This window comes from Chlorocebus sabaeus, chromosome 26, assembly GCF_047675955.1.
Source record: "Chlorocebus sabaeus isolate Y175 chromosome 26, mChlSab1.0.hap1, whole genome shotgun sequence".
Taxonomy (NCBI): domain Eukaryota; kingdom Metazoa; phylum Chordata; class Mammalia; order Primates; family Cercopithecidae; genus Chlorocebus; species Chlorocebus sabaeus.
In genome coordinates this window covers 34152281-34178841 of record NC_132929.1, presented here as the reverse complement: position 1 = coordinate 34178841, position 26561 = coordinate 34152281, and the positions used below count along the sequence as shown (strand labels likewise).

The window sequence follows — 26561 nt, the reverse complement described above, 5'->3', positions numbered from 1 at the left end:
GTAGTACACTTTGACTATTAAAAAAAAAAAAAAGACACTTAAACACTTTTCTTGACTGTTTGGTTCAGTAACTTCCTATTCCTTTTTTTTTTTTTTGAGACAGAGTCTCGCTCTGTCGCCCAGGCTGGAGTGCAGTGGTGCGATCTCTGCTCACTGCAAGCTCCGCCTCCCGGGTTCACGCCATTCTCCTGCCTCAGCCTCCCGAGTAGCTGGGACTACAGGCGCCCACCACCTCGCCCGGCTAGTTTTTTGTATTTTTTTTAGTAGAGACGGGGTTTCACCGTGTTAGCCAGGATGGTCTCGATCTCTTGACCTCGTGATCCGCCCGTCTCGGCCTCCCAAAGTGCTGGGATTACAGGCGTGAGCCACTGCGCCCAGCCCCTATTCCATTTTTAATTGATAAATAATAATTGTACGTATTTACGAGGTACATGTGATATTTTGATACATGCATACAATATGTAATGATGAAATCAAGGTAATTAGGATATTTATCTCAGATATTTATCATTTCTTTGTCTTGGAAACATTTCAAATCTTCTACTTTGAAATTTACGATTAGTTATTGTTAATTGTAGTAACTTTACTGTGCGATCAAACACTAGAGCTCATTCCTTCTGTGTGTTTGTGACCATTAACCAATCTCTCTTTATCCACCTCCCCACTACCCTTCTCATCGTGTTGTAACCACCATTCAACTCTCTACCTCTATGAGATCAACTTACTTTGCTCTCACATATGAGTAACAACATGTGCTATTTGTCTTTCTAGGTCTGGCTTATTTTATTTAACATGATGACTGCTATTTCCGTTCATGTTACTGCACATGACAGTATTTTGCTCTTTTTTGTGATCAAGTATATACCACCTTTTCTTTATCCATTTGTTTCTTGGTGGACACTTAGACTGATTCTGGATCTTGGCTATTATGCATAGTGATACATGGGGCTGTTGGTATCCCTTTTGTATACTGACTTCCTTTTCTTTGGATGTATACCCAGCCGGATCATATAGTAGATCTATTTTTAGTTTTTAGAGGAACTTCTATACCAGTTTACACAGTGGCTATACTAATTTATATTCCCACTGGCAGTAAACTAATGGTTCCTGATCTCCACATCCTTACCAGCATCTTTGTTTATTTTTGATCATTTTGATAATGGTCATTTTAACTGAGTGTATCTCACTATGGCTTTGATTTGTGTTTCCCTGATGGTTAGTGATATTGAACATTTTTTCATGTATTTGTTAGTAATTTATATGTCTTCTTTTGAGAAATGTTTATTTAGATCATTTGTCTACTTTTTAATGAGATTATTTATTTTTTTGCTGTTGAGTTGTTTGAGTTCCTTGTACATTCTATCAGTCCCTAGTCAGATGAATAATTTGAAAATGTTTTCTCCCATTCAGCAGATTGTCTCTTCACTCTGTTGATTGTTTCCTTTTCTGTACAGAAGCTTTTTAGTGTGTGTAACCCTATTTGCCTGTTTTTGCTTTTGTTGTCTGTGCTATTGAGGTCTTACTCAAAAATCTTGGCTCAGATCAATGTCCTTATGTGCTTCCCCAGTGTTTTCTTTTAGTAGTTTCATAGTTTTGGGCCTTAAATTTACATCACATTTTGATTTGGTTTTGGTATGTGGTGAGACATAGGGTTCTAATATCATTTTTCTGCATATATATATATACAGTTTTCCCATCACCACTTATTGAAGAGACTGTCCTTTCCCCACTGAATGTTCAAAAATCACCTTTGTCAAAAATCAATTGACTGTAAATATGTAGATTTTTTTCTGAGTTCTCTGTTCTGTTTCATTGGTTGATGTGTCTGTTTTTATGTCAGTATCATGCTGTTTTAGTTGCTGTAGCTTTGTAGTATATTTTGAAAATAGGTGGTGTGATGCCTCCAGCTTCGTTCTTTTGGCTATTGGAGTCTTCTGTGGTTTCATATGACTTTTAGGATTGTTTTCTCTTTATCTGTGAAGAATGTCATTGGTATTTGGATAGCGGTTACATTGAATCTGTAGATTGCTTTTGGTAGTATGGCCATTTTCACAGTATTATTTCTTCCAGTCCATGAACATGAAATGTGGTTTTTTTTTTTTTGTTTTTTTTTTTGACTTGTTCAATTTCTTTCATTAGTGTTTTATAGTTTTCCTTGTAGAAATTTAATAAACTCACCACCTCCTGTTTATTAAACTCACTCTTTTTTTGCAGCTATTATAAATGAGATTGATTTCTTTTTCTGCTATTTTCTTGTATATAGAAACACAACTGATTTTTTAATGTTACTTTTGTATCCTGCAACTGTTCTGAATTCATTTATCAATTCTAAGAGTTTTCAGTGGAGCTTTAAGGGTTGTCTATATATGTAAGATTATGCTGTCTACAAACAGGAACAGTTTGACTTCCTTCTTTCCAATTTGGATATCCTTTATTTTTTTCTCTTGCCTAATTGCTCTGGCTCAGAACTTCCATTACTATATTGATAAGAGTGGCGAGAGTGAACATTCTTTTCTTGTTCTAGTTCTTTTTTTTTTTCTTTTTTATTTTACCTGGTGATCAGGAAGTATTGTTGGGAGACTTTTTTTTTTTTTTTTACTGATTCAATCTTGTTACTTGTGATTGGTCTGTCCAGGTTTTCTATTCTTATTTCAATCTTGGTAGGTTGTATGTGTCCAGGAATTTATTAATTTTCATTCGGTTTTCCCATTTATTGGCATATAGTTTATCGTAATGGTCTCTAATGATTCTTTGTATTTATGTGGTATCAGTTATAATGTCTCCTTTTTTGTTTCTGATTTTATTTGGATTTTTTTTCCTTGTCTGGTTAATGGATTGTTAATTTTATCTTTCTAAGAAACCAACTGTTCGTTTTGTTGATTTTTTTTTTTTTTTTTTTGAGACGGAGTCTCGCTTTGTTCCACAGACTGGAGTTCACTGGCGCAATATTGGCCCACTGCAAGCTCTGCCTCCCGGATTCACGCCATTCTCCTGCCTCAGCCTCCTGAGTAGCTGGGACTACAGGTGCCCACCACCACTCCTGGCTAATTTTTTTTGTATTTTTTAGTAGAGACAGGGTTTCACCGTGTTAGCCAGGATGGTCTCGATCTCCTGACTTTGTGATCCATCCACCTCGGCCTCCCAAAGTGCTGGGATTATAGGCATGAGCCACCGCGCCCAGCCTGATTCTTTGGATTTTTTTTAGTCTCAATTTTGTTTATTTCTGCTCTGATCTTTATTATTTCTTTTCTTCTAATTTGTGGTTTGGTTTGTTCTTGCTTTACTGATTCCTGGAGGTGCATTATTAGGTTGTTTATCTTTCTACTTTTTCTATGTAGACATTTATTGCTATAAACTTCCCTCTTAATATTGCTTTAGCTGTATCCCATAGTATTTGGTATGTTGTGTTTTTCTATTTTTAGTTGTTTCAGAGAGCTTTTAAACTTCATTTTTAATTTCTTCAGCGACTCATTGGTTGTTCAGAAGCAAGTTGTTTAATTATGTGTTTGTACAGTTTCTAAAGTTCCCCTTGTGATTGATTTCTAGTTTTATTCCGTTGTGTTCAGAAAAGATACTTGATATGATTTCTGTTTTTAAACATCTGTTGATAATGGTTTTATAGCCTAATAGGTGGTCTGTCCTGGAGAATGTTTCATGTGCTAATGAAAAGAATGTATATTCTGCCATAGCTGTTGGATGAGTGTTCTGTAAATGTCTGTTAGATCTATTTGGTCTAAAGTGTAGTTCCAATCCAGTGTTTCTTTCTTGATTTTCTGTCTAGATCATCTGTCCATTGCTGAGAATGGACTGTTGAAGTCTCCAATCATTGCTTTATTGGAGTTGATCTCTCTCTTTAGATCTAATGGTATTTGCTTTATGTATCTGGGTGCTTTGGTGTTAGGTGCATATAGATTTAGAATTGTTATGTCCCCTTGCTGAATGGAACATTTTATCACTATATAATGACCTTTTTTGTCTCTTTTCACAGTTTTTTTTGGAGACAGGGTCTTGCTCTGTCACCCAGGCTTGAGTGCAGTGGCATGATCTCAGCTCACTGCAACCTACACCTCCCGGGTTCAAATGATTCTCCTGCCTCAGCCTCCCAAGTAGCTGAGACTACAGGCATGCATCACCATGCCCGACTAATTTTTATATTTTTAATATAGATGGGGTCTCGCCATGTTGCCCAGGATGGTCTTGAACTCCTGACCTCAGGTGATCTGCCCGCCTCAGCCTCCCAAAGTGCTGGGATTACAGGCGTGAGCCACTGCACCTGGCCCTCTTTTCACAGTTTTTGACTTAAAATCTGATTTATCTGATATAGGTATAGCTACTCTTGCTTACTTTATTTCTGTTTGAGTGAAATATCTTTTTCCATTCCTTGACTTTTAGTCTATATATGTCTTTACAAGTAAAATGATTTTCTTGTAAGCAGCCTATAGTTGGGCGTGTCATGTCGGAGGCCGAGCTGGGAGTTTTGCTTGAGCAGGAGTTCAAGACCAATGTAGGCAACATAGTGAGAACCCATTTCTACAAATGAATACATAAATCATTTAAAAGCTACAGAGGGGGAAGAGATTACAGTAGACCCATTCAGCCAGGTTGTGTCTTTTAAGTAGGGGGATTTAATTGGTGTATATTCATGATTGATATCAATAGGTGAGGAATTCCTCTTGTCATTTTGATAATTTTTTTTTTTTTTTTTTTTGAGATGGAGTCTTGCTTTGTAGCCCAGGCTCAAGTGCAGTGGCACAATCTCGGCTCACTGCAAACTCCGCCTCCCAGGTTCTCCTGCCTCAGCCTCCCGAGTAGCTGGGACTACAAGTGCCTGCCACCACGCCCAGCTAATGTTTTGTATTTTTAGTAGAGATGGGGTTTCACCATGTTAGCCAGGATGGTCTCGATCTCCTGACCTCATGATCTGCCTGCCTCAGCCTCCCAAAGTGCTGGGATTATAGGCATGAACCACTGCGCAAGGCCTTTCTTTTTTTTTTTTTTTTTTTTTTTTGCATATTAATTCTTCCTTTTTTTCTCTCATTCAGCATTGTGGTTTGGTAGTTTTCTGTAGTAGTAACATTTGACTCTTCTTTTTCTCGTTTGTGTATCACAGTGGCCTGCGCTGTACAGCTTTGTAGTAATGGCGGCAGTGGTGGTGTAGGTTGTTAGCATTATAATTCTGTGTGTTTTCATAATGGTGATTATTGGTTTCTTTTGCTTCCAGGTGCAGGGTTGCCTTGAGTATTTCTTGTAGGGTCAGTCTAGTGGTGATTAATTTCCTATTTTTGCTTGTGTAGGAAAGACTTTATTTGTCCCTCATTTCTGAAGGATAGTTTTGCTGGGTATAGACTCTTGGCTGCTAATTTGTAAACTATCCTTCAGAAACGAGGGACAAATAAAGTCTTATAGATTCTTGGCTGCCAATTTGTTTTTTCTTTCAGTGCTTTGACCATATCCCATTCTTTCCATGCTGGTGAAATTTCTGCTGAGAAATCTGCTGCTAGTCTAATAGATACTCCCTTATATGTGACTTGATACTTTTCTCTTGCTGTTTTTTTAGAATTCTCTTTGTCCTTGACTTTTTACAGTTTGACTATAATTCCTCAAGGCAGACCTACGTTTTCAGCTATTATTTTAATAAATAGGTTTTTTTCTTTCTTTCTTTTTTTTGAGACAGTCTCACTTCATTACCCAGGCTGGAGTGCAGTGGTACAGTTTCAGCTCACTGCAACCTCTGCCTTCCAAGTTCAAGTGATTCTTGTGCCTCAACCTCCTGAGTAGCTGGAATTACAGGTGCGCACCACCCTACCCAGCTAGTTTTTCTCATATTTTTAGTAGAGACGGGATTTCAAGCTCCTGACCTCAAGCGATCCACCCGCTTTGGCCTCCCAAAGTCTTGGGATTACAGGCATGAGCCAGCACACCCAGCCAAAACATAGGTTTTCTGTGCCTATTTTAATCTCTTCTCCTTCTGTAGCTTTTAAATGATTGATTGATTGATTGCAGAGATGGGATCTCACTACATTGCCTAGGTTGGTCTTTAACTCCTGGGCTCAAGTGATCCTGCCACCTCAGCCTCCCAAAGTTCTGGCATTACAGGCATGAGTTACTGCACCCAACCTTCTGCAGCTCTTATAATATGAAAATTTATTCACTTTGTGGTGTCCCATAAGTCTTACAGGCTTTCTTCCTTTTTTTTTCTTTCCCCTAAATGAGTAATTTCAAACATTCTATCTTGAAGTTCAGAGATTTTCTTTTGCTTGATCAAGTCTGCTCTTGAAGCTCTCTATTATGTATTTTTATTTTATTCATTGAATTCTTAAGCTGCAGAAGTTTTGTTTCTACTTAATAATATCTATTACTTTTTTGAATTTCTCATTCTTATTGTTTTCCTAATTTCGTTGAATTTTTTATCTATATTTTCTTGTGTCTTTTCCCTCAAATCATCATTTTGAATTCCTTTTTAGGCAATTTATTGATTTCCTTTTCATTGGGACCTGTTGCTAGAGAGTTAATTATGTTTCTTTGGTGGTGTCATATATATTTGTTTTTTCATGTTTCTCAAATCCCTGTGTTGATGTCTGTGTACCTGTCTGGTGGAACAGTCATCTCATGTAAATTGTCTATAGTGGCTTTCATGGAGATACACTCTCACCTGTAGCTGGATCTTAGTGTACTGGTAGGGAAGGGTGTGATGATTCTGTTTCCAGGTAGGTGCAATGGTATAGTCTCCATGCAGCTTATTCAGCTGTATTCAACATCATCAATAACTGTAGGCACCTCAGTGACTTGTGCTGTAGAAGTTTGTGGTAATGGATGCTGGTGGTGTAGGTTGTTAATGTCCTCAGTGGCAACGACTTTTGGGGCCCTCCTATTCTCATTTTTCCCATAATGGTGAGACTTAGCCAAGGGGATCCCTCTTGATGTCAGGTCTGACATGGCCTACAAGCACCTGCTGCGGTGCTGGCTTCCAGTTGCAGATGCGCATAGTAACTATGGGGCTGGAGTTCTAGGCTCAGGATCTCACAGACCTATTATGGTACTTGTGTCTTGCAGTGCATGTTTACTGTCTGTGGCAAGATTGAATGTAGGTTGCCTATAGCACCAGGATCTATGACTCTGGTTACTCCCTAGCAGCTTGGGCCTAGCAGGCCAGTCTGTAGCTGTAATTATGCACTTTGTGGGCAGGGCATAGCCCTGGTTTGAGTCCGGGAAAGAAGAGATGCTCTGGAGATTTGAGCCCAGAACCCAGTGCATGGCAGTAATTTCGGAGCCTGAGCAAATAGGACTCAGTGGCGAGTTAGGTCACTGGGGATGGAGGTGTTGGTGAGTCTAGACCCTGGGATGGTGGGGCTTGGTGGTATCCCAGAGTCTGTGAGACCAGGTGCAGCAACAGCAAGTACCTCAGAATGTTCAATCAAGCACAGCTGCCATTTGGGCCCTAGGAGGCAGGGAGCAGCACAGTGATGACTGCTCTGGGGAGAAGGGTGTCTCAGCAGCTCAGACTCTAGGGTGCTAGTCTAGCTCCAGGGAAGCAGGGTGCTAGAGTTGTTCGGCCTGTAGGCATAGTATCCCAGTTCAGCCATTGATATTTCCCTGGGTTGTGAGTTATTGTGTTGGCTTAGCCCTGGAATGCACAGCTCCTCAACTTGGCCAAGGCATTGTTACCTGAAGGAGCAATGTGCTGCTTTATCTCATGCCCTGCAGGGTGTGACTTTTCCGGTAGGCCCAGACACTGTTTCTTTGGGACACACAGCTCTACCAGTGCACTGTTTACTCAGGAGGCAGTGTGCAGTTTCAGGTTTTTGAAGTTGTATACCAGTAACATACTTATCATTTAAATGATGAGACTTATGATTTAAAAATTGGTACTGTGTCTGATAATGTGGATCTAATCTAATATCTAATAGTATATAGGAAATAACTACTGATTTACTTTGTTTAATCACTTAATGTTTCTTGTAGTCCAAGTCAAGGTCCTTGTTGTACAGCACAGTGTGCATTCAAGTCAAAATCTGAGAAGTGTCGGGATGATTCAGACTGTGCAAGGGAAGGAATATGTAATGGCTTCACAGCTCTCTGCCCAGCATCTGACCCTAAACCAAACTTCACAGACTGTAATAGGCATACACAAGTGTGCATTAATGGGGTAAGCATTTAACTATATGTTTTTAAATTTAATTTTAGAAAACTTGTTTTTCAGAAGAATTATTGATGCTTAAAGCTACATAGTTAAAGTAATTAATCTTGGTCTCTGTTTAAGTAATATCCCTATCTATTCCCTCACAAAACTATGAGTATATTATGTAGCATTCAATTAACTACTAATTTGTTTTTCATCTTCCCATGTACATGTGGTTGATATTCTCTAGAGAAACATAGTTGTACAACTCGGCATGTGACTTGTCTATAATATTTAAGTTTTATAAAACAATATTTCAGTAGCCTAAATAAAAGAACTCCTTGGTCATCTCTGAATTTGAAACCTTTAAAGCTTTTGTGGCTGAATATCACTTTGCTCTACATGAAGAAAATTTAATTTTTCTTGCTTTATGGAAGAGCCATAATAACCAACATAAAATCAATTCTCATCTAATCTATTTCTCTGCTTTTATTTCATTTTTTAAAGTTGCCATTCCTTTAAAAGATTTACTGTCTTACTTGGATTTACTGTTTTTCAATTTTTTTCAAATATATTTAGGTAATTCAGTTTTGATACTCAGCTCTGTTTGTTTTTCACTTTTATATCCATTTAAATATTTTGACATTGGAAGCTTATACTTGGCTGTCTATTACTATAAACAATAGGTTTAACTGTATAGGGATTAAATAATTTGTCTTTTATTTTTCTTCTAGCAATGTGCAGGTTCTATCTGTGAGAAATATGGCTTAGAGGAATGTACGTGTGCCAGTTCTGATGGCAAAGATGATAAAGAATTATGCCATGTATGCTGTATGAAGAAAAGTAAGGCTTTTAAAAGTACAAGAGTATAAAATTTGCCTCAAACTATTATTTTCTCCGAAATTTTAAGTGTTAAACTTTGACCTGTAGTTTGGCCAGATAGTTTCCAGCTCAATCTGTCCTCTTGAGGAGATTATAAATGTAACATAGCATTGTGTCTCTATCATTATGGTCTCTACGATGTTTTAAAAATCATAAACTAGACAAAACATTGCCAGCTTTACAGTAATAATTTACATAAACACTGTTAGACTTTAAGTCATTGCGGACACTAAATCAAGACTTTGCTGGTTGCTTGTTGACATTGTAACATTTAATGTGAATTACTAATGGCATTACCCAGCCTAACTAGAGAAGGTCTATATAACATGTTATGGTAATGATTTCAGACATTTTTTTTTTCCCTCTTTATATTTCCCCAACTGGAAATCTGATCTCCAACTTATATTTGAATCTGATCTTCAGCTTATATTTGGCATTTCTTTTCCAGTGGACCCATCAACTTGTGCCAGTACAGGGTCTGTGCAGTGGAGTAGGCACTTCAGTGGTCGAACCATCACCCTGCAGCCTGGATCCCCTTGCAACGATTTTAGAGGTTACTGTGATGTTTTCATGCGGTGCAGATTAGTAGATGCTGATGGTCCTCTAGCTAGGCTTAAAAAAGCCATTTTTAGTCCAGAGCTCTATGAAAACATTGCTGAATGGATCGTGGTAAGTATAGTTTTTATTTACAAAGAAAACTTAAAGTGGTTTCATCTTAATTTTACTTGGCCAGAAGTCATCAAAGTTATGAGAAAACAACTTAACTATTTATATTAGAATGACTTTATATGAATATTTCTGGTTATTATTTCCTTCTGAAGTGATCAGAATAATGTGTATCATTCATAGATTGCTTGGTAGGTGATGGGAGTCATTCTGTTTTACTGCACTCCTTAGTTCATCTCCTGGATGGGTTACTTCTTTTGATGCATATAGGGCATTTTCATGGGACTTTAAAAAGTTTTTTTGTTGTTGTTTTTCAAGACAACTTATTTGCCCAAATCATGGACTAATTGGTGATTTTTCCTGATCTTTCAGTATAATCTCTGGGTCTTCATCTTGTTTGTAATAGGAAATGTTGAACAGAGTAAGATCAGATACACAGCCTTTTGTAGATCTACTAATGATTATGGACGTTCATCCAGTAGTAATCCACTGAATGCTTATTTTTAAGCCCACTTATCTCCAAGTTGTACAAACATGGAATTACCTGATGTTTTCTTAAAAGATTGTCAAGAATGACTGTCTCAGCTTACTTAACTGTTCATGCTTTAAAAGTGATTACATTAAAATATCTATAGGAAGCTTGCAGATGATATATTTGAGAATGTGCTATAGTTTGCTTTGGAAATTGACTTATAACTCAGATTCCCCTTTCTCAGATTATTTGTGTGTGTGTGTGTGTGTGTGTGTGTGTGTGTGTGTGTGTGTGTGTGTTCAGGACTATGGATGCCTTAAAGCACAAAAGATGTTGTTTGGGATGTCACTCTTTTTTGATACTCTTCTAATAACATTCTAGAGTAAAAATTTTATAGTTACCTCCAGCATTTAAAATGATGTTTACCATTCCTAGGACACTTTAGGATATGTGGTTTTTAGATATGTAATAATCATGGAGTAGAAGGATTGTTGAAATTGGATTTAGGAGATCTACGTAGGTTTCAAACCAAATACTTGAGCAGTTGACCTAACTTAGGTTTCCTTAAAACATGTTACTCTTTTTTTTTTTTTTTAATTCCTGTGCTTATTGCATAGTAAGTTCTAGTAAATACCTGTCAAACTGAACTTCTCTTCTGGTACAATGGTATAGTGGAAAGAGCACAGGTTTGAGAATCACGTAAGGATTCAAATAATCTTTCTGGCATTTATCAATTCTGTGACTTCAAGCAACTTACCTTTCTTGGCCCTTCTTTATTTTCAACTCAGCTTTTTTTTCCCCCCTGATTATATCTAATAAGAAAAGTTGAAATTTGGTATACTTGTCTACTATAGAGGACAGTGTATGCAGAAAAGGAAAGGGGATCTCAGAATTACGTTCTACTGAGTATATATTGTGCTAGATACTTTGGATTTTTGGGGTATGAAATCATATCATTTAAACATAGTATTTTTTCACTTTTCTCTGTTAGCTCTAATTTTGACTCATTACATTATTTAGAATTTCAAGTGCTCATTTATTTTCACTTTAAAAATATCTAATAGACATGATCTTCTAAGGATTTTTAAGACCTTTTCTCCTTATATTTTAGATGTGAGGATTAATGAAATGTTTCACAACGAATTGGCAACATGAAGTCTTTTCTTGTGCTCTAGAACGAATTAATCAGACACTTTCACGTTTATAGACATTGACTTTAAGTGTGTGTAGGGTAGAACATACCTTTATTTTATATCATCGTTGACAGTCATATGCCAGTCTTTCGAATAGCATGCTCATAATGTGTGAAGAATACCGCTAGGCTGTTGGTGCATTTGTGGGCATTAACCACATCAAGCAGTAAGATAATAAACATCCACTTCTTTGCAAGTTACTTGTCTCATTTGCTTATGTGCATAGTTTACTTGCATACCAGGGTTTATCATGTTAGCGAAGTGCCCTTGCAGTTAGTAATACAGATTATCAGGATGCTGTGGTGTAAGAAGCTGTGAAAGAAGTGAGGGATTAGTTTCACTACTTTCCTTTCTAGTGGTGCCTGGTGGCCTTTTGTCTTCTTTCTGTGGTACAATATGGCAGCTTTTCTCCTCATGCAGGGTAGAGTACGAAGAACTTTAACGGCCGGGCGCGGTGGCTCACGCCTGTAATCCCAGCACTTTGGGAGGCCGAGGTGGGCGGATCACAAGGTCAGGAGACCGAGACCACGGTGAAACCCCGTCTCTACTAAAAATACAAAAAATTAGCCGGGCGCGGTGGCAGGCGCCTGTAGTCACAGCTACTCAGGAGGCTGAGGCAGGAGAATGGCGTGAACCCGGGAGGCGGAGCTTGCAGTGAGCCGAGATCGCGCCACTGCACTCCAGCCTGGGCGACAGAGCGAGACTCCGTCTCAAAAAAAAAAAAAAAAAAAGAACTTTAACAATTTAGAACTTCAGTGCATGGGTTATTGACTGCTGCTACTGGTACCGTGGAAGCGATACTTTCTTTTTTGTGTTAACAACTATGTTTTGATTTTTCCAAATACATTTACTGTATTTGCTGAGTGCCTGATGTGTGTCTGGACAGGAGAAAATGATAAACATCCTTGGGATTTATCAAAGAGTCATCTAATTCTTGAAACGTTTAAGAGCATTCATTAGTGAATCTGTTGAGACCTTGTTTCGGCATCTCCTTTTCTTTAATTAGGGATTGAGGGCAGTGGTAATTCATTTCCAGTTTCTTCTATAGTTGATGTGTTCTGATTTTTCTGTATCTTTCATGTTAGGTTTGACATTGTAGAAAACCACCTCTTACCTTGACTTTTATTTTTCAAATTTATTGTTGTGTTTCCCCTCCTTTTAAAAATCATTGCCTGATAATTTTGTGGCATTTTTCTTTTTAATTTGTGTGGATTTATCAGGAGTTTGTATTTTTTTATTGCTAGTTTTTCAAGAGTCAAACACCTTCTCATTTTAAAATTAATTTCCACTGTCATATTTTGCTATAATTTTATGCATCTAAGTATTAAGTGTCTGGTATTCTTTATGAATGAAAGATTTAGAGCACTGTTTTCCAAATGCATAACAGAACACTAGTCCCATTAGATGTTCTAAGGCTTCAATGGTCAAATGAATCTGGAAAACACTGCTCCATACTATAGACCTTTCTTGGAGGTTCGTGAGAAGGTTATAAGAAGTCCTGCAATAAATAAATATTTTAAACTTCATTTTCCAAACTTACCTAACCCTAGAACCTTTTATCGTGAAAAGACTTAAGTCATAAATATCCTTAGATGTCATTTGGGAAAATATTGATTAATAGCAGTAGTTCTCAATCCTGGTTGTATACCAGAATCACCCTGGGGTTTGGACTGATTAAATCAGAATCTCTTGGGTTTAAGTATCTGGGTCTTTCAAAACTCTCCAGTTAATTCTGATGAAGAGCCAGGGTTAAGAACCACTCATCTAGAATGGGGGTTGGCAAACTATGGCCCATGGGCCAAATCCAGCCCATGCCAATTTCTGTGTGGCTCAGACGCTAAGAACAGTTTTTACGTTTTTAAATGATTGAAAAAAAATTTTTAAATTATCAAAATAACAGTCTTTTAAAAATCATATGAAATTCAAATTTCTGTATTGTTAAATAACATTTTATTGTACCATGGCCACACCCATTTGTTTACACATTGTCTGTGGCTGCTTTGGCACTTTGAGTGGCTGCAACAGTGACTGTATGACCCCAACAAACCTAAAATGTTTATCTGGGCTTTTATGGGAAATACTTGCCAACTCCTGATTGAGAGCGATGATCTCAAAGTGTAGGCCTGAGAAGTAGCATCAGCATCCCCTGGGAACTTCATAGAAATGCAAATTCTCAGGTTCCATTCCAGACCCACTGAGTCAGTGGTTGAGGGTGCATGCTAATAGTTTGTCTGCCTTTTTTTCAGTCTCTGCGATATGATGACTCCTTTTTAAAAAGACTTGTAACAGAAATTTTCCATTTTGTCATCCTGATATGTTGAAAATAGAAGGTGGTTTTCATTGCTTTGTGTAACAGGCCACATAGATAGCATAGCACTTATGAAACTTTAACAACAAAGATATAATATTACTGGAGGGTTTTTAGCATATAGTGAGGACACAGTATACATCTGCTCGATGAGTGAAGCAGATTTCTCAAATGTAATAATTTATATGGAAAAGAGTAAAAATTGTGCATATTAACTTTGAAACTGGAATGTTTTCGGGTTCCTGTTAGTGAGATTTTATCTTACTTACCCTGGCTGAGCTTGAAGTAACCAAAAGTTTAGTAGCAAGTTGCTTTCTGCTTGGCAGATTGCCGTTGCTGCTGCTGCTAGTGGTGGTGGTGGGAGTTTGAAGGATAAGAGGAGTATATGGTCAAAGTCCGGACTGCCCCTATAGGGATGACATAATCAGTATCATGACAAGGAACTGTGGGCCCCACATGGTCTTGTGACCCATAGAAACTCAAGAATGCATTTGCTGAGAGTGAGCATTGTTCATCACTGGAGTATTCATTGAAAGGAGTATATGGTTGACTTTCTAGAGGTCTTTAAGAACAGTAGATTATCTTATGTCTAAAGAGACTTGAGTGCATGTGTTCCCTGTCCTCGCTCGTGCACTTTTTTTAGATGATGCTTGCTTGATCATTTTGATACCAAACAGGTTTTTTCTTTTTGTTTATATTTAGATTATCATATTAAATACTATTGTAATTAAGACATAATAAATTAGACTTTAATTTTGACTTTTTACTTTATTATTGGCTATGTTTAAGTGCCTGTATTAAACATCATGTCTCTGTTTCTTATGTAGAATTATTTTCTGGGTTGAAAAACTTCTTGAGTTTTTGAAAAATGGTTGGATGTCTTCTCTTTGTCCCTAAAGTTTTGCTTAACACCCTTGTCTCTGAGATATAAGACTCTGACACTCAGTTTACACTCAGTACATGTTCATTGAATGAATGACAGCTCCCCTTTCATTCAGACTAACAGGTGGGCAATTTGTGATCTTTTCTTTTGAGAGAAATGCATATTTTACATTTACTAGCCTAGTTAGTATTCCTTTCCCTGATTTTATAGTATGTTTAAAGGAGATAGCATGCAATTTAGCATTTAACTCATTCTCTTTTAAAAAGAAAAACTATCAAAGGTGGCCGTACTTATGTTTTCAGATACACTGTTGTTTTGTTTAGTTTTTCTTGCTATCTTCTGTCTGTTGCCATGTTCCATTTCACCACACGCTAAATTCACAAAAGCTACCATCATTGCGACTAAAACATCTCGAGCACTGGGCTTGTGATACATAGTTACCTGAAAAAATTTAGAAGAAAGTCAGGAATACTGTGCTAGAAGGAACTGGAAGTTCTCAACGGCTTGAGTGCCATATTTTATTATATATCTGTTGATCTGAACTGGGACTAGGTTCTTTTTACTTTTGTTTTCTACAGTTTTAACCTCTATTAAATCTGGGCTTTCTGTCTCCAGTCTGCCTCTCTTACTGCCATAGTGTGTACTTCTATGGTGCTTTATTTAAATCTATAGGCCAGGTACGGTAGCTTATACCTTTAATCTTAGCACTTTGGGAGGTTGAGGAGGGAGAATTGCTGGAGAACAGCAGTTGAAGACTGACCTGGACAACCTAGCAAGACCCTGTGTACGCAAATAAATAAATAAATGAATTCGCAGGGTGTGGCAGCATGTACCTTGTAGTCCCAGCTACTCAGGAGGATCACCACAGCCCAGGAGGGCAAGGCTGCAGTGAGCCGTGATTGCACCATTGCATTCCAGCCTGGGTGACAGAGCAAGACCCTGTCTTTTAAAAGAAAAGAAAAGAAAAGAAAACAAACAAACAAAAAAACAAAGTGTGTAGGTACTAAAAAGACTATCATTAAATATATCCAAACCAGTTTTACTGTCCTATCTCTATTGTAATGGCCTTGTCACATTATTTGTATGTGTAGGCAATCTAGAAATAATAAATGAGCTGTTAGATATGTTTCAAGGTCAGTATTTAAATACTGACTTACTTGTAATAACTAGTTCAACAGGTATTGTGTTTGTTGTTTAGGTACTGAGGTAATAGGATATAAGTCCAGGGAGCTCACAGGTCAGTTTGGGATAGAGAACACAGGCCAGAGAAACGTATCTTCAGTCTGTATGCTGTTTTCACAGAACTAGGAGAACCTATTAGGAAAAGCCTTTAAGGCAGTAATGCCAGAACTAAGTTCTTTTTTTATTTATTTTTGAAATGGAGTCTCACTCAGCCACCTAGGCTGGAGTGCAGTGGCGTAATCTCAGCTCACTGCAACCACCATCTCCCAGGTTCAAGCGGTTCTCCTGTCTCAGCCTCCCAAGTAGCTGGGATTACAGGCACCTGCCATCAGGCTTGGCTAATTTTTGTATTTTAGTACAGATGGGGTTTCACCATGTTGGCCAGGCTGGTCTTGAACACCTGACCTCAGGTGATCCACCCGCCCCAGCTTCCCACAGTGCTAGGATTACAGAAGTGAGCCACCATGCCTGGCCAAGCTAAGTTCTTAAGAATATTTAGTAGAAGTAGAGAGTACAGAAATATTTTATGGGGATAGAGCCTGTGAAAAAGTCACAGAAGTATGAATTTTGCAAAACAAACATTTTTTTCTACTTTTTTTCTTTTGAAAAGTTTGATTATTCTTTCTTTAATTGACAAAGTAATACATTCAAAAGTAGGCCTTTCCCCCCAGACCCCCAGTCTTTCCAGGATGGATTTCTTGTGTATTCTTTGAAACTGTCTATACCACTCTAAGGATATATACTTTTTAAAAAGGTGGAATCATATACACTTTGCTGTACTTTATCATGTGCTCAAGTTTTTGCTTTTGCTGTTTTTCCTGTCTCCTACATAATGGTCTGTCTTGGAAATCTTTGGTGGGAAGCATTCAAAGAAGGGTTTGACACAAAGGAGTAACATGGTCAGTTCCATATTTTAGGTAGCCATAACACTGTTGGCCATATTTTCATAAAAATGAAAGTAAAGATGAAGGAAGGAAATACATTCAAGATGATAATGACTTTAGGAATAGATCTGTATCTCCTGTACCCAACTTGCCCATCAACCTGAGAAAGCTAGTAGGAAAACTCTTAAGCCTTTGCACTCATGGATTGGCTCACATTAGAGGTGTTGCTACTTCCCCACTAGGTGTTTGGAAGTGTACGGTTGTTGTCAGAGTAACTGAAGGGGCTCTACAGGCATTTGATGGATGGGGGCCAGAGATGCTAAACTGCATTACTCAAAATGGTCCCATACTGTTTTGACAGACTGAGAGTGGCCTTCTACCCTGTCTTACGATAAGTAGCAGGTCTGTTATTTGAGGATGAATAAAAACAAAAAACAATAGGAGTCTATGGAATATCTATATAATAAAGGAATGGGAACATCATCCTAAAGACTAACAAGGAGAGCAGAACTCTGAACATGATTTTTGTAGGAAAAAAAAAAAAAATCTGACAGTCTCAAGAAGTCGCTTTTAAAAAGCAGATTGTAAAGTTTTAATTTCCAAGGCAGATTCAGCCCTGTCAGCATGTTTTTTACAGTCTACACATTGTTTTAAGAAATTTCTCACAGGTTTGCCAGCATTTAAAAATAGATTTTAAATAAAAATTCCAATATATTGCTTCTCTTGAAAAATCAGATCTTTAAGCAGTAAGGTTGAATTGCATTCCACCTTACCTGCCATGTAAGCTTTTTAGTTTGCAGTCCCTGCAATAACAAGCAATGTGAGGGACAACCATGATACAGTTTTTACAGATTGAACAATAAACATGAAAATAAAGAGAAGGAAGGTGTTTGTGGGACTCTTCTGTACAGAAATCTAATCTGAGAATTAAACAAGACTGAGAAATGACACTCAAGTGTAAATCATTCCAAGTTTGATTTTAAAATTGAATATATATATAAGTATGTGTGTGTGTGCGTGTGTATGTATGTATGTATGTATGTATCTCTTTCCCTTTTTTGTTCCTTCTCCTTTTTTTGAAGCAGTTAATTCCTAAAGCCATTAGGTGAGCCCAAGCAAGGTAGGCATCCATGCCAAACTCAGTGGCACAGAGTAGAGTGTTGGAACCTGAATAGGTTCAGAAGGTGTGGGATGGGGAAGACTACCAGTATGGGGTTTCAGAGCCCAAGCAGGGTGAGAAGTGCACCCCTGTGGAGGAATGACTGGCATGGGATGTCAAGAGTGCAAGTAGGATGAGGAAGGTGTCTACATAGGAGGGTTAGGACTAAAAGAAACCAGGGCTTTTTGGAGAAATGGCAGATTCCAAGGCTGGGGTAGGAAAAGAACAAGATAAATCTGGAACTTCTTGTTCGGCCAGAAAGTAAGAAAGGGCTCAAAGAATGATGAGGACATGTTCAAAAAACACAATAATGTCAGTAACTGATTATATGTATATAAAATAGGAAACCATGAGGGAATAAGTAAATGAATACATTGAAAGTTTGATGAAGAACAGGATATTTACATACTTCCAAATTACGTCCCTCCAAAATATTCATTGTCTACAAAAGAGAAACAAGAATCATGGTAAAATTTGGCAGATAATACCTTAATCCCGTGATCAAGTTAACATCAGCAGTAATGAAATAAAAATCACGTGTTACCTGATAGGATGCAGCGAGAACACAGCATCTGTGATATTCTTACCAAAGATGTGTGACCTGAATTTGATCACAAAGAAACACCAGAGAAACCCAAATTGAAGGACATTCCCATACAAAATAACTGCCCTATAATCTTCAAAAGTATCAAGGTCATAAAAAAACAAGGAAAGACTGGAATATTTCCAAATCAAAGGAGAGTAAAGAAACATGGTGGCTAAATATAGCACACGATTCTGAACTGGATGATATTGGGACAAAAGGCAAAACCTGAATGGGGTCTGAGGATTAAATGTTAGTGATATATCAGCCCTGATTTCCTGATTTTGGTGATTGTCTTGTTATCTAGGAGGCCACCCTTATGTTGTAGAAATTATATGCTAAAATGTTCAGGAGTAACAGCATAGTGCTAGCAACTTACTCTGAGGTGCTTCCAGATTTTTAAAAGGTTTTTGTTTTTGTTTGTTTGTTTGTTTGAGGTGGAGTCTCATTCTGTGGCCAAGGCTGGAGTGCAGTGGCGCAGTCTCGGCTCACTGCAACCTCTGCCTTCCGGGTTCAAGCGATTCTCCCTGCTCAGCCTCCTAAGTCGCTGGGATTACAGGCACCCACCATCATGCCTGGCTAATTTTTGTGTTTTTAGTAGAGACCAGGTTTCCCCATGTTGGCCCGGCTGGTCTCGAACTCCTGACCTCAGGTGATCCACCCGCCCCAGCCTCCCAAAGTGCTGGGAGCCACCGTGCCCGGCCTCAGGTTTTTAAAAGGTTTTTGAATTGTACTTGCAACTTTTCTTTAAGTTTGAGTTCAAAATAAAACAAATTTTTAGAAAGTAGGAAAGGCTTTATGTATACACAGAAAAAGTGGCTTGGGATATTTTGCCACAACGTGCCTTTTAATTTTAGCATTACTCTCATTAATGCTAAAATTAGCATTAGTATTACTTTAATTACATAAAGACTGCTGGAAAAAGTAAACAGTGTAGAAGTGGTACCCAGTTTAAGTCCCTAAGTCATAGAAACAATCAGTAGTAACTATATATGTGTTACAATGATCTGTGTTAAATAAATGTAAAGGTTCAGTTTTAAAGTTGTAAATATTTTGTATGATGTTTATTAGTACATGTCTTAAAACAAAGTTTGAATATTTGGAATTGCAAAATATAATTTGAGACTAGACACATTAATTTTCCTATAAATTTATCAATAATTTTTGAAGGTTTTTCTGTTTGGCTAATTGATTTGTTTAATATAGTTCAGTTTAAAAGTGAAGTTTTGGTTTTTTCTAAGACTGGATGAACTTTGCCTGCTGCTAAAATATATATCTTCTTCCACTTTTCATATTTAAAATTAAAGATAGTTAATCTATAAACTAATGAATAAAATAAAGATATTATATATAATGTAATGAAAACTAGTGTACATAAAAAGTAATTTCATAACTAGTCCGAGTCTCAGATTCCAAATGAAATAGAAGAGGAAAAGGGTGTCTCAAAAGAGATAGAATTTCAGTCTTAACTTTGATAATTAGAAAGCAATATAGGTTAAAGAGTAATTTTAAAATCTATTCACTAGTAGAATTTAAAGCAAGTTACATGCTTTCTAAGCCATGGAAAGTATAAACGCAAACAAAACATAGTCTGTAAGAGTAAGAGGAGATCCTTTTGTAGTTCATAAGTGTGATGATTGGCTTTGCACACTCTTATGTAAGATGTGCCTCCCTCAAACCTTGTTAGGGCATTGTCACATTACCCATTTGAGGGAGAAAAAAGAGTAAGGGGAAAACACAAAGGAAATATAAACCAGAAAATATTTAATAACGTGGGAAAATACAATATAACTATATGCAAGATGACCCCAGTTTTGTATTTGTGTTCATGTGTTTGACAAATGTCGTTTTATGTAGAAAAGAGACTGAAAAAAATCAGATTGAGCAGTTTCCTCTATGAGATGAAATTATGGGTGATTTCTATTTTCTCCTTTAAACTTTTTTTTTAATTTAAACAATATACATGTGCAAATATCTAACATATGTATACAACTCCTAAACAAATGTTCTTTAAATATTACAATATACTGTGTTCTATTCTATCTTTTAAATACTATAAAAGATATTCTAAAATATTTTGTAGTTTTTTTTTTTTTCAGTGGAAAAATCTGTTTATTTCTAGGCTCATTGGTGGGCAGTATTACTTATGGGAATTGCTCTGATCATGCTAATGGCTGGATTTATTAAGATATGCAGTGTTCACACTCCAAGTAGTAATCCAAAGTTGCCTCCTCCTAAACCACTTCCAGGTAAGAATATTTGAGCAAGATACATGTTTATGTAACTCAGAATTGTTTAGCAGGTAGAATTGAATTATAAATGAGTCTTTAGTAACTAATGTTATAGTACTTTCTCCTTAAGAATGGGATTATTGGATGAATGATTTAGTTGATATTTGTGTGATTTTTGTCAATCCAGTCTGGCCAGTGACTGCTAAGTTAATGCTAATTTATCTGAATGTCTGAATATTTAGAACTAGAAATTTTAAATTTTGCTTGGTATTTGTTTTCCTGGTTATATATATACATATATATATTCTAACTATCTAACATCTATACATACATATACATATATATATTCTAACATCTTGTCATGATTATGGTAAACTACTTTAAAATTATTGATCTTTCTATTCTAATAGTTGTGCTTTTCATATTGTTGTCCTTCCTCCCCTTCCATCTTCCCTTCCTCCCACCCTCCCTTCCTTCTTTTTCTTTTTCTTTTTCTTTCTTTCACTGTGTTGCGCAGGCTGTACTTAATCCAGAGCTCAAGCAATTCTCCCCGCCTGAGCCTCCTAAGTTGCTGGGACTGCGGGCACGTGCACTGCACCCAGCTCTCTTACTGTTTTTACTGTTTGTGCTCTTGAAATATTTTCTGGCACATAAGCTTATTTTCCCCCAGGGTGATGCTTATGGGGAAATACAGATCCCAGTCTGTGGGAAAGTCTTAGAGTAGAGGATTCATTCACCAGATAAGCATAGTCAAGTATTCTCCATTCCTGAAAACAACTCTTTAGTTCTGGTCTCCACCTTTTTCCTCTCAGGGAGACATAGCATGAGGAAGGACCCTCTTTAGATGAGCTGTGGGCATTGGAAGGAGAAAAGGATAGGAAATAAACCCTTCTTATTGTTTAGTCCCCTCTGTTTATCCCTCCCCCTTTCCAAGGTATTTGTAGCTATTCTCTACAGGTGTGGGGACAGACATTGTCTCAGGGCAGCAGTTCCCTCTCCTGCCGCTCTCAGACTTCGCATAAAGTGTCTTGCCTCAGGCAAATCCACTACCTTACACAAAGTAGTTCAAAACTAGATTTCTTATGCTTTTTCCCTGTTTTCCCTCAGTTGTTCACCTGCATTTACCTGTCTGGAGCAAGATGGCCAATAGTCGTGCTAGGACAGTATCTTAGTGAGAATTAGAGAAAATTTGATTTTTATGTCATTGCTTTTCTTAAATGCACAATGTTAGCACTCTGGAACTTACGTTAGTATTTAAGGAAGTTCTAAGGGCCACATGACACTTTTTAGATACTGTTACCAATTGTTGTCTCATTCAGTGAAACATTTTATGTGTATATTAATTTCATTTTAAATAGCACCTTTAAAAGCTTAGAAAACTAGCTGTCATTTATTGAACTCTCACAAAAAGCGCTAAACATTTTAATATGAATTATATAATCTTTACAACAGGCTATATACATTAATTATCATCCCTGTTTTACAGTGTAGGCATCTGAGTCTCAGGTTAAGGCGTTTGCTCAAAGACACTTAGTAATTCCCTCATATGGATTCCATCCACAGAATCTGTGATATTCATCTAGATTAATCTAATACGTGTGGCTGTTGAGCACTGAAATGTTGCTAGTTTCCATTGAAATGTGCTGTTTTAATTAAAATACATGCCAGAGTTTGAAGATTTAGTATAAAAAATGAAATATTTTGTTAGTAATTTTTTATATTGATTACATATTGAAATAACACTTTGGCTATGTTAATTTAAATAAAATAAAAAATATTAAAATTATTTCACCTTTTAAACTTTTTTGTTATGGCTATCAGAGGATTTTAAATTACATTGGTGGCCCATATTATTGGACCAGCACTGAACTAAAACCTTTCTTATTGAAACAGCAGCTTTGCTTTTAAAGATTGAAAAGCTCGGCCGGGCGCGGTGGCTCAAGCCTGTAATCCCAGCACTTTGGGAGGCCGAGACGGGCGGATCACGAGGTCAGGAGATGGAGACCATCCTGGCTAACATGGTGAAACCCCGTCTCTACTAAAAATACAAAAAATAAGCCGGGCGAGGTGGCGGGCGCCTGTAGTCCCAGCTGCTCGGGAGGCTGAGGCAGGAGAATTGCGCGAACCCGGGAGGCGGAGCTTGCAGTGAGCAGAGAGCGGGCCACTGCACTCCAGCCTGGGCGACAGAGCGAGACTCCGTCTCAAAAAAAAAAAAAAAAAAAAAAAAAAAAGATTGAAAAGCTCGTGATAAATCTGTTTTGCTTTTGTTTGTGGCTCACAGGCACTTTAAAGAGGAGGAGACCTCCACAGCCCATTCAGCAACCCCAGCGTCAGCGGCCCCGAGAGAGTTATCAAATGGGACACATGAGACGCTAACTGCAGCTTTTGCCTTGGTTCTTCCTAGTGCCTACAATGGGAAAACTTCACTCCAAAGAGAAACCTATTAAGTCATCATCTCCAAACTAAACCCTCACAAGTAACAGTTGAAGAAAAAATGGCAAGAGATCATGTCCTCAGACCAGGTGGAATTACTTAAATTTTAAAGCCTGAAAATTCCAATTTGGGGGTGGGAGGTGGAAAAGGAACCCAATTTTCTTATGAACAGATATTTTTAACTTAATGGCACAAAGTCTTAGAATATTATTATGTGCCCCGTGTTCCCTGTTCTTCGTTGCTGCATTTTCTTCACTTGCAGGCAAACTTGGCTCTCAATAAACTTTTGCCACAAATTGAAATACATATATTTTTTTCAACTGCCAATCAAGGCTAGGAGGCTCGGCCACCTCAACATTGGAGACATCACTTGCCAATGTACATACCTTGTTATATGCAGACATGTATTTCTTATGTACACTGTACTTCTGTGTGCAATTGTAAACAGAAATTGCAATATGGATGTTTCTTTGTATTATAAAATTTTTCCGCTCTTAATGAAAAATTACTGTTTAATTGACATACTCAGGATAACAGAGAATGGTGGTATTCAGTGGTCCAGGATTCTGTAATGCTTTACACAGGCAGTTTTGAAATGAAAATCAATTTACCTTTTTCTTATGATGGAGTTGGTTTTGATACTCATTTTTTTCTTTATCACATGGCTGCTACGGGCACAAGTGACTATGCTGAAGAACACAGTTAAGTGTTGTGCAAACTGGACATAGCAGCATATACTACTTCAAAGTTCATGATGTAGATGTCTGGTTTCTGCTTACGTCTTTTAAACTTTCTAATTCAATTCCATTTTTCAATTGATAGGTGAAATTTTATTCATGCTTTGATAGAAATTATGTCAATGAAATGATTCTTTTTATTTGTAGCCTACTTATTTGTGTTTTTCATGTATCTGAAATATGCTAATTATGTTTTTTGTCTGATACGGAAAAGAAAAGCTGTGTCTTTATCAAAATATTTGAAGAGTTTTTTCAGCATATCATCACTGATCATTGGTAACCACTAAAGATGAGTAATTTGCTTAAGTAGTAGTTAAAATTGTAGATAGGCCTTCTGACATTTTTTTTCCTAAAATTTTTAACAGTATTGAAGGTGAAACAGCACAATGTCCCATTCCAAATTTATTTTTGAAACAGATGTAAATAATTGGCATTTTAAAGAAAGAGAAAGCAAAAACATTTAATGTATTAACAGGCTTATTGCTATGCAGGAAATAGAAGGGGCATTACAAAAACTGAAGCTTGTGACATATTTATTGCTTCTGTTTTCCAACTACATCACTTCAATTAGAAGTAAAGCTATGATTTTCCTGACTTCACATAGGAGGCAAATTTAGAGAAAGTTGTAAAGATTTCTATGTTTTGAGTTTTTTTTTTTTTTTCCTTTTTTTTTTTAAGAGTATAAGGTTTACACAATCATTCTCATAATGTGACGCAAGCCAGCAAGGCCAAAAATGCTAGAGAAAATAATGGGATCTCTTCCTTGTAAACTTGTACAGTATGTGGTGACTTTTTCAAAATACAGCTTTTTGTACATGATTTAGAGACAAATTTTGTACATGAAACCCCAGATAGACTATAAATAATTCTAAACAAACAAGTAGGTAGATATGTATGTAATTGCTTTTAAATCATTTAAATGCCTTTGTTTTTGGACTGTGCAAAGGTTGGAAGTGGGTTTGCATTTCTAAAATGGTGACTTTTATTCTGCAAGAGTTCTTAGTAACTTCTTGAGTGGTAGACTTTGGAACATGTAAATTTTTTGCTTGTAATGTTATCCTGTGGTAGGGTTTTGGCAGGTACATACACTGCCCTATTTTATTTTGAGTCTAAGTTAAATGTTTTCTGAAAAGAGATACATGCACTGAACTCTTTCCACTGCGAAACAAGATGTGGTAAAATAAAAGGATCAAGAAAAATGAGATCTAATACTACTGTCAGTTTTAATGTCCACTGTGTTTTATACAGTATCTTTTTTTGTTCACTTTGGAAATTTTTACTAAAAATTGCAAAAAATAAAGTATTGTGCAAAGATGTAAGGTTTTTTGAAACTTGAAATGCATTAATAAATAGACTTGATTAAATCAACTTGAAGGTTCTATACTCTTTGAACTTGTGAGAACTATCACAGGAAGCTTCCCACAAGGCAGGTTTTCTTACAGTTGTCTCTTCCTACAAAAGTATAGATTATCTTTATCTTAACACCCAACTAATCTCAACTGCATTACGTTGTTTCTAATCAATATTCAGTGCTTGTCTTGGTGGAAGAGGTGAGTCATTTTGAAAACTTATGGTCTTGTTTATATGTGTTTTTCAAAGTTTTTAATGCTAAGTACCTCATTTATTTTAAAAAGCCTGGTTTAATGATAAGTCTATTTAAAATTTTGAGCCAGCATTTTTCTGTTCATAGCAAATGTGGAGAGAATTGACATTTCAGTGTTAATCTAGAAAAGGAATTGTAAGCCCATAATAGTTCCCTGCATGGGGTAATCTGCTTCAAATTCTTTTTTCGGTCAAGGTTAGCTATACTTGTTGAATGAGTAAATATGTAATACTTTGTGAATTACTTTGTTAATTTAGGAGCATCAAATGTATATTATGTTTAGTTATTTATGAAACTCTCAATATTGATTAATTTGGGTAATTATAAATTAGTTATTTTTACTTACAATTGAATGCTTAAATTCTGTTTACAGTCCGTCCTCTCTCCCTCCCCAGTTTTACAAATTCAGACACCAATTCACAGACAAAATCAGAAATAAGATAAATTTATTAACTGCTTCTGGATTTAGCATTCCCTGTAGTGTCAGCCAATGTCATGTGGTTTGGGGAAGCATTTATTTAAGTAAATGACAACTTTCTCTGATCAGTCTTGTTTTGTGAGGTGTCTTCAACACTTTGTGCTCTGGGTACTTTGTTTTTGTCACAGTCTTAGAATGGTGAAATCTGATTTGTCCAAGCTGAGCAAACTACTCGACCCTAAGTCCTTGTATTTGTCCCTGTAGTAAGACCTAATTATTATTATTTCTCAAAGCTGTCCTTGGCAGCTGTGAAATTTCAGGGGCTTGTGCATGAGAATATTTTCCTATTAAGTATTTCTAATTGAAAGTATCAGAGTGTCAAGCATTACAAACCTGGACAGTTCACTTTCAGGAGTACCAGAAGAGATATTCATTATCCATATTTAAAGGGTTAAGGTCTCCCAAAACCAGGGTGCAAGCCAGATGTAGTTTTAAAGCAGCTGCTAGGGACAGTTCATCTTTAGAGAAGTCACTAAAGTTGTAACAAATTTTAGTTTCCCCAAAACCACTTTGACCTTCTTAGAAACTAGAAAGATGATTGGTTTGCCCTGCAGAAGACAACTTCAGTTTCAGCATCTCTCGTGTTATGTTCTTGATTAAAAACAACTTCCATTTGATATACTTTTCCCTTTATTACCTGTTTAGTTTTTTCACTATTGTTTCTGTATTCAACTCTTTATATGATTAGGATGCAAATTTAGCCCTTCTGTTTTATATTGCTATATTGTTTGTGTGTCTTAGATATATA

The 26561-nt window shown here is 36.9% G+C and overlaps 1 protein-coding gene and 1 non-coding gene across 2 annotated transcripts in view; both read left to right on the top strand.

Annotated features, from left to right (window-relative positions):
* Window positions 1–25100, top strand: part of ADAM10 (ADAM metallopeptidase domain 10) — a 151506-nt gene extending 126406 nt beyond the window's left edge. Inside the window, exons 12-16 of the mRNA XM_008016455.3 lie at window positions 7963–8146; window positions 8854–8962; window positions 9450–9670; window positions 20454–20580; window positions 22844–25100. Of these exons, the coding sequence (XP_008014646.2) occupies window positions 7963–8146; window positions 8854–8962; window positions 9450–9670; window positions 20454–20580; window positions 22844–22938 (736 nt within the window). The 3' untranslated portion in view covers window positions 22939–25100. The remainder of the gene's footprint in view (window positions 1–7962; window positions 8147–8853; window positions 8963–9449; window positions 9671–20453; window positions 20581–22843) is intronic.
* LOC119628218 (small nucleolar RNA U13) lies at window positions 19941–20044 on the top strand. Its single transcript, XR_005244522.1, has one exon. It is a non-coding gene; the product is annotated as a small nucleolar RNA U13 (small nucleolar RNA).
* Window positions 25101–26561: the final 1461 nt, after the last annotated feature.